This window comes from Argentina anserina, chromosome 5 (genome assembly GCF_933775445.1).
Source record: "Argentina anserina chromosome 5, drPotAnse1.1, whole genome shotgun sequence".
NCBI classification, from domain to species: domain Eukaryota; kingdom Viridiplantae; phylum Streptophyta; class Magnoliopsida; order Rosales; family Rosaceae; genus Argentina; species Argentina anserina.
The window spans coordinates 9,063,850-9,076,882 of NC_065876.1; the positions used below are offsets into that span (position 1 = coordinate 9,063,850).

The following is a 13,033-nucleotide window of genomic DNA, read 5'->3' on the forward strand; positions in this document are numbered from 1 at the left end:
TATCATGAGTCAACATACACCAACCGGATCTCACCAACCAAATCATGCTAAGTGAGTCATAAAAAGCATTCTTAGACACTCATTTTGTGAGTATATCTGTAAGTTGCTCTTCCGAATGAACAAAAGGAAAGCTAATGATCTTAGCATCTAGTTTCTCCTTTATAAAGTGACGATCAACCTCCGTGTTCTGTTTTTCTGGGCATTTTTTTCCGTCTTTTCCGGCCGGCTACCTCCCTCGTGCTCGCTGTTGCCTCCTCCCATCCGGCGCTCCCTCACCGCTGTCCCCCGGCGCTCCCCGACGTCGCCCTTCACCTGAGCCAAGCCCGACGTCGTCGACACTCTTCCAGCGCTCCTACTGATTCCCCTCGGCCCGACGCCGTCCGCTCCGCACTCAAGCTGACGTCGTCCTCTCGTCGCCGCTACGCCGCTGTTGCTGTCTCCGCGCCCCCCGCCCCGACGTCGCTCGCCGCTCCTTAGTCGCCGCTCTTCACCGGACGTCGTTGTCCTCTCCAATCGCAGAAAGTGTCCCCAAAATCAACCCTAAATCGACCTCTCCCGACCCGGTTCGATTAAAGCCCGGCCCGAACTCGACCCGGCCCAGCTCAGAAACGGTGCGGCCCGACCCACTTGATCCGACCCGGATTCAACCCGGGTTCGATCCGACCCGGCTTCGAATCCGACCCGCACAAGATCTGGCCCGGCCCAGAATTAATATCTCTTTAACGTCAGTGTAGGTGCACTGACAGTGAATGTGCACCGAAGACAGGTTCTTATCTGTTTGTTGGTGTTTCCGCTGCATAATTCATGATTCTGTTTTTCCATTTCCTTTTCATTGGTATCTGGAGACGAAGCTGATGTTCTGAAATTTGAAGTATCTGTCAAGAGTTCTGACAGTGGGTCCTTTGGGGGTACTAAACTCAATGAGACCAATTTCCGTAAATGGAAGCGACTTATGGCGGCTCATCTTCGCGGTATGCACAAGATGTGACATGTAACCGGAGTCACTCAGGCTCCTAGTAAAGATGATATTATTGCCTACACTAAATAGGACGATGATGATGGCCTTGTGATGTTTGTCTTGTGGAAAGCTATGAATGACGAGATAATTGATCTGGTGGAGGCATGTGACACTGCGCAAGCAATATGGCTGACACTTGAAGGCTTATACACTAATGACTCTGATTTCATACAAGTTCATGAGTTAATGTGCACCGCTTTGGCGATGCAACAAGATGGGCAACCGGTGGCGCAATATTTCACCAAACTAAGAAATATTTGGGCTGAGATTGATGTGAAACGTCCTTGCATGATCAAACATCAGGAGGATATTGTTTGGTACCAACGTGAGAAGGAGCTTCAGCGAGTTCACCATTTTCTGAAAGGTCTTGATACTAAACATAACAGTGCGAAATGGGAATTACTCCGCCAGACCAAACCCCCTAACTTAATTACAGCTTTCACATATATCCGTAAGGATGAATCTCACCAGGAAAGCCTTCATCAGACACAAGTTGAAGTTTCCAGCCTTACTATTCATGCTAGATCTTCAGCAGCACCCCTTCAGCAGGCCACTTCATCTTCACTTCATCACCGAGGACCACCACCAGGTTTCGGGAATCAGCCCCGCCGTCCTTGCTCTTATTTCTATGATACAAACCATGCTCGTGCAACCTGTTGGAAGTTGTATCCACACCTTAGGCCCCAAAGGCCTAATTATCGTCCTAAGGCAAAAGCAACTATTCAACTGGTCTAAGAACCAGATATTTATGGTGTGGTTGGACATGATCATCATACAGCAGGAGGAGCAACACCCATATCATCAATAGCTGGTCGTGGTAAGATGGCTTTACATATTTCTCACTTTGATGGTTTTGATACATGGATTATTGATTCTATGACTTATGACAAATCTTATTTTACTATATTATCTCCTCCACCAGTACCATATGTTACTAATGCTAATGGTGAGGCATTCCCCGTATTAGGGAAAGGATCAGTTCATATTACTCCTACAATAAAGCTTCACAATGTGTTATATGTACCTGCTTTATCTCATCATTTGATATATGTCCCACAAATGAACATTGAAGCTAAGTGCTCTGTGACATTTTTTTCCATGTATGTGATATTTCAGGATCTTCTCACCGGGGAGTTAATTGGTCGGGGGTATCTACGGGGCAGGTTGTTTCATCTGGATCAGACATATGCGGGGGGAAAACCAGGGGCACAGTCCCGGATCGCTTTGCTCTCCACTTCTGATAAGCTAAGTGAAGTTTAGTTATGGCATCGTCGCTTGGGGAATCCTTCATTTAGTATTATGAAAAAATCCATGCCTACTTTGTTTATTAGTGTGGATGAGTCAGTTTTTCGTTGTGAAACATGTGTTTTGGGCAAAAGTCATCGGTCTACTTATTCCCCTAGTACTTCTAATAAAAGTATTCTTCCTTTTCAATTAATTCATTCTGATGTTTGGGGACCCTCCAAAGAGTCTACTGTGTCGGGAATGCGGTATTATGTGTCATTTATTGATGATTGCACACGTCTTTCATGGATTGTTCTTCTGAAAACCAAAAAAGAAGTTTTTCCAGCTTTTCAAGCCTTCTATAACACTGTCCAAACACAATATAATGCCACAATTAAAATTCTTCGTTCTGATAATGGGGGGGGGGGGGAATATGTGAATCATGTCTTTCAGGAGTTCTTTAACACACACGGAATTGTTCATCAAACAACGTGTCCTTACACACTTGAGCAGAATGGAGTTTCCGAAAGGAAAAATCGTCATTTACTTGATATGGCTCGGTGTATTCTCTTTAGTGCCCATATGCCTAAATACCTTTGGGGTGATGTTGTCATAACTTCCGCTCACCTCATTAATCGTCTTCCATCTCGTGTCCTTGAAGGAGGAGTTCCATATGAGGTGCTTGCTTCCCATGTTTCCTTACCCTCTTTTCATAATCATCCAGCCCGTGTTTTCGGTTTTGTTGCTTTTGTCCATCTTCCAAAACATCAGAGGTCTAAGTTGGATGCCCGAGCGGTTAAATGTGTGTTCGTTGGATACAGAGGACATCAGAAAGGGTACAGGTGCTATCATCCACCTACCATATAGTATTATGTCACTATGGATGTTACTTTCTTTGAGGACATGATCTATTTTACGTCTTCTGATACTGCTCTTCACGGGGAGATTTCATATTTTGAAGAACTGTATCATGGAAAGGGGGAGACAAGTCAGCCATGAGATATGGTGCCAGGTTCGGTTGGGATTACTGATGTGTCAGCTACACATGCACCACCAGATGATTCTGGTATAATCACTCCAGAGATTCAGGTATCGGAAGCTGACAGCACAACTGCCTCTCCTGCCTCCCCTACTGTTTTTTATACCCCTGACCAACGTTCCCCTGGTACAGAAGATCACTCATCTGAGGTTAGTCATTCTATTGGGACTAATACTAGTGAAGCTAATAGTAGACAATATGTCTTGCCAAATAGGTCTACTCGGGGTCAGCCAACAAAAAAATATGAACCTACCCTTCAGGCTAAAGCTAAGTATCATGTGGCAAATTTTATGTCTACCAAAAGATTGTCTAAGTCATATGAATCATTTGTGAATCAAATTTCTGCTGTATCAATACCTAACAAAGTGCAGGATGCATTGGGAGATCCAAAATGGAGGAAAGCGATGGAGGAAGAGATGGAAGCATTACATAGGAACAATACGTGGGAGCTTGTATCTCCACCACATGGCAAGAAGGCAGTGGGATGTCGTTGGGTGTTTACAGTAAAACATAATCCAGATGGGTCAGTGAGCCGGTATAAAGAACGCCTAGTAGCAAAAGGGTTCACCCAAATATATGGCATAGACTATGATGAGACTTTTGCACCTGTTGCAAAGATGAACACTATTCGGGTATTGCTCTCTTTTGCTGCTACCTTAAACTGGCCACTTAGACAATTTGATGTTAAGAATGCATTCCTTCATGGAGAACTTACAGAGGAAGTGTATATGGATCTTCCTTATGGATATGTGGCAGCTTCTCCAGATAACTGTGTATGCAGATTGAGAAAGTCTTTGTATGGTCTTAAACAGTCTCCTCGTGCTTGGTTTGGAAGATTTTCACAATTCATGAGGAAAATTGGCTACAGACAGAGTAATTCAGACTACACATTATTTCTCAGACACCAACAAGGAAAGGTAACAACCCTAATTATATATGTTGACGATATGGTAGTTACTGGTAATGATACTATTGAGGTGGATAGATTACAAAAACAGCTAGCCACATAATTCGAGATGAAGGACCTATGTACACTCAAGTACTTCTTGGGCATTGAGGTAGCCCAGGGAAGTGATTGTATCTATCTGTGTCAGAGGAAGTACATCCTTGATCTACTAACAGAGACATGTATGTTGGATTGCACTCCAATTGATACTCCTATTGAGCAGAACCATCGGTTAGCAGAGCACCCAAATCAGGTACCTACTGACAAAACTCGTTATCAAAGGCTAGTTGGACGCCTGATTTATTTGTCACATACCAGACCAGATCTTGCGTATGCAGTAAGTGTAGTAAGTCAGTTCATGCATAATCCCAGTATGGATCACATGGATGCTGTTGTGAGGATTTTGAGGTATTTGAAGTCAGCTCCAGGGAGAGGAGTAATGTTTTCTAATCACAACAATACCATTGAGGTTTGTGGTTTCACAGATGCAGACTGGGTTGGAAATATTACAGATCGGAGGTCCACATCAGGGTACTTTATTTTTATTGGGGGTAATCTTGTTACTTGGAAGAGTAAGAAACAAAAGGTGGTAGCTCGATCTAGTGCTGAAGCAGAATACAGAGGTATGGCTCAGGGAGTATGCGAGTTGTTATGGCTTAGAAATTTGCTATAAGATTTGGGTGTTAAGCCTAAGAATGTTATGCAGTTGTACTGTGACAACAAGACAACTGTTGATATTTCACAAAATCATGTACAACATGATCGTACAAAGCATGTGGAGGTTGATCGTCACTTTATAAAGGAGAAGCTAGATGCTAAGATCATTAGATTTTTTTTTGTTCCTTCGAAAGAGCAACTTGCAGATATACTCACAAAAAGAGTGTCTAAGAAGGCTTTTTATGACTCAATTAGCAAGTTGGACATGGTCGATATGTATGCACCAACTTGAGGGGGAGTGTTAGCATGAGTCAACATACACCAACCGGATCTCACCAACCAAATCTATAGCCGTAGTAATTGACAAATCAATCTTTGGTTTCATACTTGATAATTGGTAGTCTAGATTCCTATAAATACCTTGTAATTATTCATATCAATTAAGCAAGAACATATACCTTTCTTCTCTAGCTTCAGGTTTCTCTGACTTGTATCCAGGGCCGGAACTAAGATTTGAGGGGCCTGAGACGGTAAATGAAAATGGTGTCCTCTACTTTATGGAAATCGACCTTGACCTGGAGACATGGAGCTACTCAATTTGAAGAGACGACTTAAAGAGTTAGAGGATAGAGTGAGAGGGAGTGCGGCTGAGGGAGAGAAAGCAAAAGAGACAAAAAAACCCTTAAAATTACATGATATGATGAATTATTAATTCGACCATTCAATTCTTGCATAACGTAGAATATCTCAATAACCATAGGATTTCCCATGTTCGATTGACGATGAATCTAAAAAGATCAGCTGTGTATTTAGTATTTCCTTTTCCTATTTGATTTTTTGGTACCCTCTTTGAGCTTTGGTGCCTGAGGCGACGACATGTTCGGCCTACCCTCAGGTACGGGCTTGCTTGTATCTCTCAGTGACTTTCCAGATAATCGAGACATGAGGACGACTTGGTGGTGGGTTTTCATTGGGGAAGCCTTTACTATAGCCCATCGATCACATATATGCTATAGTTGCCATCGTTGTTGTAGGAAGAGGTCACATTTCCGATCGGTAGTTACTAGTTAACTGTTGTGATCAAGAGCTTAGTGATGTACGTACGTAGGTATTGCATTTCATCCATGACGTAACAGGATTAAGATTAGTTGATTTCCTTTTTGCTTGTGGAATAACGGAGTGTATATATGTAATTCAAAATGCAATGCAGCTCAGCTATAGAGAAAGTCAATTCAGTCTCAAAAAACCATAAATCATTTGGAGTGAGCAATAGTAAGCAATTACAAAGATACTCAAGGGAAACATTCCTAAACTATGTAGGATTAGGCCTTAGATCATAATATAACAAGTTTCCAGTACATCTCATTTGTGGATTTCATTCATTGAAGCATTTTCATCATAAAATTCACATTTAAGTTCCCTATTTCTTCTTCTTCTTTTAATAAAAAACAACAACTAATAAGGACGCTATAAGGAGTTTGTTAAACATAAACTGATATATATGTTGGACAAACAACTACACAAAATTTTGAAGTAATACACACAAAAAAATCACAAATACTATTATATATGGAAGGAAGGAAATATGACTAAATGGTAAAGATCATTATAAGTCACCTTCTAACTTCTAAACCACTAGCCATGTGTACTTGACAATGTCGTGTGATAGTCGAGACTCAGAAGATTGAAAAGAGTGAGAATTTATTTTTTTCAGTTTTACTATATTAGTTTCAGGACTTTAGGAGCGTAGTTAGTAGTTGTAATACGCTAGACTTTTCTTTTTCTTTTTGAAAAGAATGATGCGTTAGGGTCTAGACATTGCAACAAAATCTATTAACAGTGTGAAGAGGGAGACTGGTCAATTGAAATGAGCTTTGGTTGAAGCACTACGAAATTTGTTAATTTGTACAAATATAATGAATAACGCAATTATTAATCCTAAAATATAAAAAATCGATTTTAAACCAAAGTTGATACGGACCCCCAACCCTTTACATACATACAAGTCCCTCTAGAAGAAGTCTCAGCAATCTCAGCACCCAGTAGTTTGGACTGTCCTTTCCTTCCAAACAGTCCAATACGAACTCAATATTTCTATTCAACCCCCCTCTGTCTTCCTGTCCCTTCTTCTTCTTCAAAATGGCTTTGCATACTCCTCCCACCTCTCACCTCCACTTCCAGATTCGCCGTCAAAACCTCTCCCGCATCCGTTATCGACTCCCCTATTCGCCGCCGCCAAATCTCACCTTCAGCGTCCCTCCCTCGCACTCCCTCCGCGTTTCTCTTCGTCATCACTCCATTACTCCATGTTGGTTTCTTCTATCACTCCTCTATGCAAATGCTCTGCTTCAATCACTATTATATACGATTCTGACACTGACAGTTTTGTTTGTTTTTGGTATCCACTCTTATTTGTTTTGAATGATTACTGAATTGTGTTCATCTGGATTGACCATGTGTTTTGTGTCTAGTATGCAGATGTGCATCAGTTACGTCTTCGGATTCTTTCGATTCGGATTCGGATCAAGACTATGCTTCTCAACCACATCAGGTACTCTGCTTTTTCTTTGATGTAAAATGTGTTCCTCAATTGTGTACATAATAACAAGGTGATATGGTTTATATTCAGAACTGTAAATTGGAATTCAGCTAGAGGTTCTAAGATTTCTTGGATGAAGAAAAATAGAGTAATCCAATTAGCAATTTTAACTTGTTCAGTAAACTGGTTTTAAAGTATTGGAGATGAGTTTGTCATATTTTTTGTTTGACTTCCGTCCAAAAAGAGCAAGATATTTCTTATTGTCTGTTCTTTTGGAATTAGGAAATGACTGTTCTTTTGTATACATAGTTTGTGTTTACTTTGACAAGGCATTTGCAAAATGATGTTGGGCCATATTGATTGTAGCTATCATATTTTTCAGATCCCTCAACAAAATAAGGTTGCTTTTTTGGAGCTCCTGAAGAAATCAAGTTCGTTTTTGCCTCATGTAACCATCGCCAGTACGCTGTTGGCTCTTGTCTTTCCACCCTCTTTCACATGGTTTACAAACAGGTTCTTGAGCCTTGTTTAGCTGAATTGGTTGATCACACTTAAAACAATTCCTTTTTTTCGATCAAGACTTCAAAAAATTTCCTTGCAGTACGTGTTCCAAATGAGCAACTTCTGTGGAACAATCATTATTAATACCACTATGGACCTATGGTTATTTACTTGCTTCTATATCAGGCACAATTCATTGGATAATGCATGTGTACTTGCAATATATTGTATTTGAAAGCTAAAGGACTAGATCACAGGATAACCACAGTCCATCCAATAAATGTTTCGATCTGGCCTCTTCAACCTTTGTGTCAAAATTGTGCAAACTAATCCTTCTGTCTGTCAGTTCTCATCTTCTCATTGACTCACCAAGTGGTCTATTCATCTCTCCATTAGTCTCAGACCATGATTGGTTTCTTAGTTTACTGGTGGGCATTTATGGAAGATTCATTTGATTTAACAGAAAGTGGAAGAAGGGCTCACGTTGACATAATTCTGAACCTGGGTTGGGAATTTCAAACTAAAAACACAAAAACCAAATGAAAAAAAGAAATCAAGTTGAAGGCCGAAAGTTTACTTTGGTGTAGATTTTATTTCCATCTTGATGAAGTATTCTGGTTTTTGGCCTAGATTTCATTTCCATCATGAAGAAGATATGAAGTACTTCGGTTCAGCTATTGTAGGATGACTTTAGCTTTGACTAGTAAATGCATGTTTGTATTGTGAATTACTTATATATATGTTTCTCTTGTATTGTGCTTTTAGGTACTATGCACCGGCATTGGGTTTCTTGATGTTTGCAGTTGGGGTTAATTCCAGTGAAAAGGATTTTCTTGAAGCTTTCAAGAGACCAGCGGCTATAATTGCTGGTTATATTGGCCAATTTGTTGTCAAGCCTCTTCTTGGATATGTTTTTGGCATTATCTCAGTATCATTATTTGGTCTTCCAACTCCAGTAGGTGAGCTTCAGCCTTCCTAGGTGTCAAAATTCTGGTGTTCGCACACTAATTGTTCGTAAATATGTTGAATCAGGTGCGGGGATTATGTTGGTATCTTGTGTTAGTGGCGCCCAGCTCTCAAACTATGCTACTTTTCTTACCGACCCGCCAATGGCTCCTCTAAGCATTGTCATGACATCGTTGTCTACTGCTACTGCTGTATTTGTTACACCGTTCTTATCGCTTCTGCTCATTGGAAAGAGACTGCCAGTTGATGTAAAGGGAATGATATCCAGCATACTGCAGATTGTAGTTACACCAATTGTTACAGGCTTGCTTTTGAATAGGTAATATTCCAACACATGAAAGTACTTTTTTATATACAATATACTTTAAAAGTTGCTGACATATGCATGATTTTTGTGTTCAGGTTTCTTCCCCAAATATGTAATGCTATTCGCCCATTTCTGCCTCCGCTATCAGTATTAGTAACAGCGTGTTGTGTTGGAGCACCACTTGCCATTAACATCGAGTCTGTTCTGTCTCCTTTTGGATTAACCATTTTGTTGATTGTTACCACATTTCATTTGATGGCATTTATAGCTGGGTATTTTCTTACCGGCATAGCTTTTTATGGGGCACCTGATGTTAAACCATTACAAAGAACACTATCCTACGAGACAGGTATACCTTCTACTCTTGTATGAAATTTCTGGTCAGCAAATTTAGGATCGTGGCATTAATTAATCATTCACCTTTTCTTACTGGTTCTGAAGTAAATTCACCTCTTGCAGGAATGCAAAGCAGTCTTCTGGCCCTTGCACTTGCTAATAGATTTTTCCAAGATCCACTTGTGGGAGTTCCTCCAGCAATATCTGTGAGTCAATGCTTTAGCTTATAGAACAGTTTTATTCTCATTTTACATAAATTCCATACAGAAGGGATTCTTCTGCAAGCGCTACCTTGGCTTCAGCACTAAGTTTTAACCACCACTTTTTCCTCACAAAATTAACATAATTCTTTTTGTTTTTGTTTTTTCACTTGTATCGTTTCGGCTTAATCCTCCATGATCAGTGGTAGTCTTCTAGAGCTGTATAGGCGTCAACACATTACTCCAAAAGGAGTTTTGTAATTTCCAAAGCAGTGGAAGGTGTCTACATAGACCATAATGTGGTAGATTGACAGCATATGTTTTATAAGCATTCTTTACTCTTAACATGTTTTAGACTTGGAAATCAACTTGTCCAGCTATTGTTCTCTGGTTCTTAACATGATTTAGATTATGGCTCATTTAGTAGTTCTACTTTACAGCCCTGAATTGCATTTTAAACACAATCTTTTTCTTTTGGGATATGAATTCATTTGTCACTCACATTCATCTCACTTCTTTTTCTGTGATCTACAGACTGTGATCATGTCTTTGATGGGTTTCTCCCTTGTCATGGTTTGGACCAAAAGAAAAGAATAAATTCAGGTAGATCTCAAAGTGGATGTCTTGCATACGACTCGGAGTATGAATTGATAAAGATTTTGGAGTACAACAACTTCAAATTCTACCTTCTCCTTTATGCCTCATTTTTACTGATGAGAGTTTTCTTTCAATAGATTGTACTCTGTATCAACTCATTTTGTATACAGCCTAGTGTCTCTTAAGTTTGACTGAATATATATAGAGACGTCAAAGTGTCTTTCATAAGAACGGGTTTCCTAAGCCTAGATCTAAATAGATGGCGGAATTGGAATTGGAATTGGAATTGGAATGGGAATGGGTACCAACCCAAAAGAGCCCAAAGGAAACAGAAACAGAACAAAGTCAACAAACAAAGAGCTTTAGAAGAAACTATCCATCCAGGACTCAAAGGCTTAAGCACGAACAAACTACCTTATCCAATACAAACAAGTCCTCAAATCTCTGACCGAAGTTCTAGTTATTCTCACTCCCACAGCTTCAAAGCTTACACTGAAAATCTTTAAACAAAACCCTGAACCCAGAAGGCTATGAACTCCTTGCTTCATCTCCCTAAACCCCATTTCCCTCCAACCTTCCCTACACACCCAAAGCGCCGAACCCAACTCTCAAAGTCCCTTAGTCTCAATGACCCCAAAACCATGGCGGGTCTACTCGGGGCGGGTCTGACGCTGACCCTGACCGTTATGGCACCCGCCTCAGCCGCTGAGTTACCGTTACTGGATTCTCTGCAGCTCAGTGAACCTGCCAATGCCCTCTCCCTGCCTACCTGGGCCATACACGTGTCCAGTGTCGTTGAGTGGTGAGCCATTCTCTCTCGTTCTACTGGGCAATGCAACTTACAGTTTTGGTTGCTGAATTTGAATGCATGTTTTTTTATGGTTGCAAGGATTACAGCAATGGTGTTGGTGTGGCAGTATGGTGAAAAGTCCGGGTTCGAATCGTGGAAAGGGCTGGCTTGGGGTATGGTGAGTTATAATCTCTTCAGTGTTTACAAATTGTTGCAAGTTGGAGACTTGGAGTGAGTGCTATAGTTGAAGACATGAGCATTACATAACTTACACGACATGATTGTGATTTACTTTTCTTAGTAACCAAATCAGTGTTTGACCAATCAAGTGATCGATCTTTCTGAATTGTCTAGACAACAATGTCCCAATAGAGTAGAAATACATAGCTATTTGATGCACAAAATCTCTACCTATTGTTGATGAAGCTAGTCAAAATGATCAGGGATTCAGGGATCAGGGATAAGGGTTTAGTGAACATGGATTTTAACATGCGGGTTGATCTTATGGAATTTCGCTTTAGATTGTAGATTTTGAGAGAGCCATAAGTTGCAACCGAGTCTTAAAGAATTGCCCTTTTAGAAAAGATGGGTTGGTGGAGGAACTTTACGTGGAGCTTGCTTTCTGGTTCTATTACTATTTCAAAGTGTACTGTTGTCTCAATTAAAGTTAGGATGATTGAATTCGGGTTGGTGCAGGTTCCCCTTCTTGGTGGAGCGTTCTGTGCATGCACTTGGCATTTCTTTTATAACTCCGAGTCTCTTGATGTAAGAAGACAGTCGTTTTCCATGTTTCTGAATAAGATTTGTAAAAGGAAATGAAATAGTTGAAAGTTGAAACATAAAATAAGATATGACTCATGACTTATGAGACAATATCTAAGACTTACGGATACTGATCATGAACTATGATGATATCTAAGACATTATCATGAAATACTGATCATAATCATAAGCTGCAACAACTGAAAAGTGAAAACTAAGACTATGGATGCCTGAACTAAGATGGAAATGAGTTTTGAGATTATATTTACTTTGACTTTATGCTGCGTCCATGAGTTGTAGGTATTGGTGGCTCTTCAAGCAGCCCTGACTGTTATAGGCAACACCACAATGTGTTTTGCTGCATATCGTATTTACAGATCAACTGAAGAACGCTCCAAGCTTTGAAGTTGCTACAGAACAGACAAATCTCTTCCAGTTCTAGCTTCAGTCAGGTGCCTAAGGAAAGAAAGCAATTTGTTCATCAGGGTAGCAAGGTTTACATTTTGAAGAAGAAGAAGTACAGGTTTATAAAATCAACCATAGTAGTCGGTGCGCTTGAGGCAAGAACCAGGATTTTCACAGTAACAAACACTGAATATAATATCGATTTGACTTCATTTCATCATTTGCACGTGAAGATGGCATTCCTTTGTACTGATGAAAAACTGTTGGAGTCTCTTGTTCAGGTGTCACCGTGTTGTGGCCACAATTCTTCGCATGAGAATGAGAATTATGATCTAGCTAGGCTTTATTCATTGTGGTGTTGTAATTGTTTTTTATGGTCTTCTCTCAATGTAGTTCTTTCGTGTAGTGTTGAAACTTAAAATTGATTAATGAGTACTGTCCTCTCTTCTGGAAACACAAAAAAATCTAAAAAGGAGATATAGAACGATTGCAACAGAAGTTCCTGTGTATGGTAACTACGACGACATCATACATCTACCGTCTGCTATCAATTACTGATCAATAATTCATGCAACTGAAACATTTTTCTTTTGTACTAATCTGTACTGCCGTGTTTGGTTAGCTTGGTAGAGTGCAGGGCTGCAGGTGCTAGTTCACATCAACGTATTGGCATTATTGCTTCCAAATCCAAGTGAGGCTAAAGTGCAGAAGCCTACTATGTGTAATGTCAATAAAGGAATGAATGG

At 40.3% G+C, this 13,033-nt stretch overlaps 2 protein-coding genes across 3 annotated transcripts; both read left to right on the top strand.

Moving 5' to 3' along the window:
- Positions 1-7,013: 7,013 nt before the first annotated feature.
- On the top strand, positions 7,014-12,714 carry LOC126793984 (probable sodium/metabolite cotransporter BASS6, chloroplastic). Of its 2 annotated transcripts, none has more exons than XM_050520624.1 (10): positions 7,014-7,192; positions 7,356-7,435; positions 7,806-7,936; positions 8,690-8,883; positions 8,957-9,209; positions 9,293-9,546; positions 9,657-9,739; positions 10,268-11,132; positions 11,228-11,298; positions 12,183-12,714. In XM_050520624.1, the coding sequence occupies exons 1-8, from the start codon at positions 7,024-7,026 to the stop codon at positions 10,328-10,330; spliced, it is 1,227 nt and encodes a 408-aa protein (XP_050376581.1). In that variant the 5' UTR covers positions 7,014-7,023; the 3' UTR covers positions 10,331-11,132; positions 11,228-11,298; positions 12,183-12,714. The 2 variants fall into 2 exon arrangements, with proteins under 2 accessions (XP_050376581.1, XP_050376580.1); XM_050520623.1 differs by lacking the exon at positions 12,183-12,714 and adding an exon at positions 11,817-11,877.
- On the top strand, positions 10,972-12,287 carry LOC126795451 (uncharacterized). Its single transcript, XM_050522290.1, has 4 exons — positions 10,972-11,132; positions 11,220-11,298; positions 11,817-11,885; positions 12,183-12,287. Exons 1-4 carry the CDS (start codon positions 10,972-10,974, stop codon positions 12,285-12,287), a joined length of 414 nt encoding a protein of 137 aa, XP_050378247.1.
- Positions 12,715-13,033: the final 319 nt, after the last annotated feature.

Bases quoted from the DNA above. Each gene is read 5' to 3' on its own strand.
- LOC126795451 (XM_050522290.1), top strand. From the start codon at position 10,972: ATGGCGGGTCTACTCGGGGCGGGTCTGACGCTGACCCTGACCGTTATG. The intron at 11,133-11,219 runs GTGAGCCATTCT...TATGGTTGCAAG, and splicing joins GTGTCCAGTGTCGTTGAGTG to GATTACAGCAATGGTGTTGG. The intron at 11,886-12,182 runs GTAAGAAGACAG...CATGAGTTGTAG, and splicing joins ATAACTCCGAGTCTCTTGAT to GTATTGGTGGCTCTTCAAGC.
- LOC126793984 (XM_050520624.1), top strand. From the start codon at position 7,024: ATGGCTTTGCATACTCCTCCCACCTCTCACCTCCACTTCCAGATTCGC. The intron at 7,436-7,805 runs GTACTCTGCTTT...CATATTTTTCAG, and splicing joins ATGCTTCTCAACCACATCAG to ATCCCTCAACAAAATAAGGT. The intron at 9,210-9,292 runs GTAATATTCCAA...TTTTGTGTTCAG, and splicing joins ACAGGCTTGCTTTTGAATAG to GTTTCTTCCCCAAATATGTA.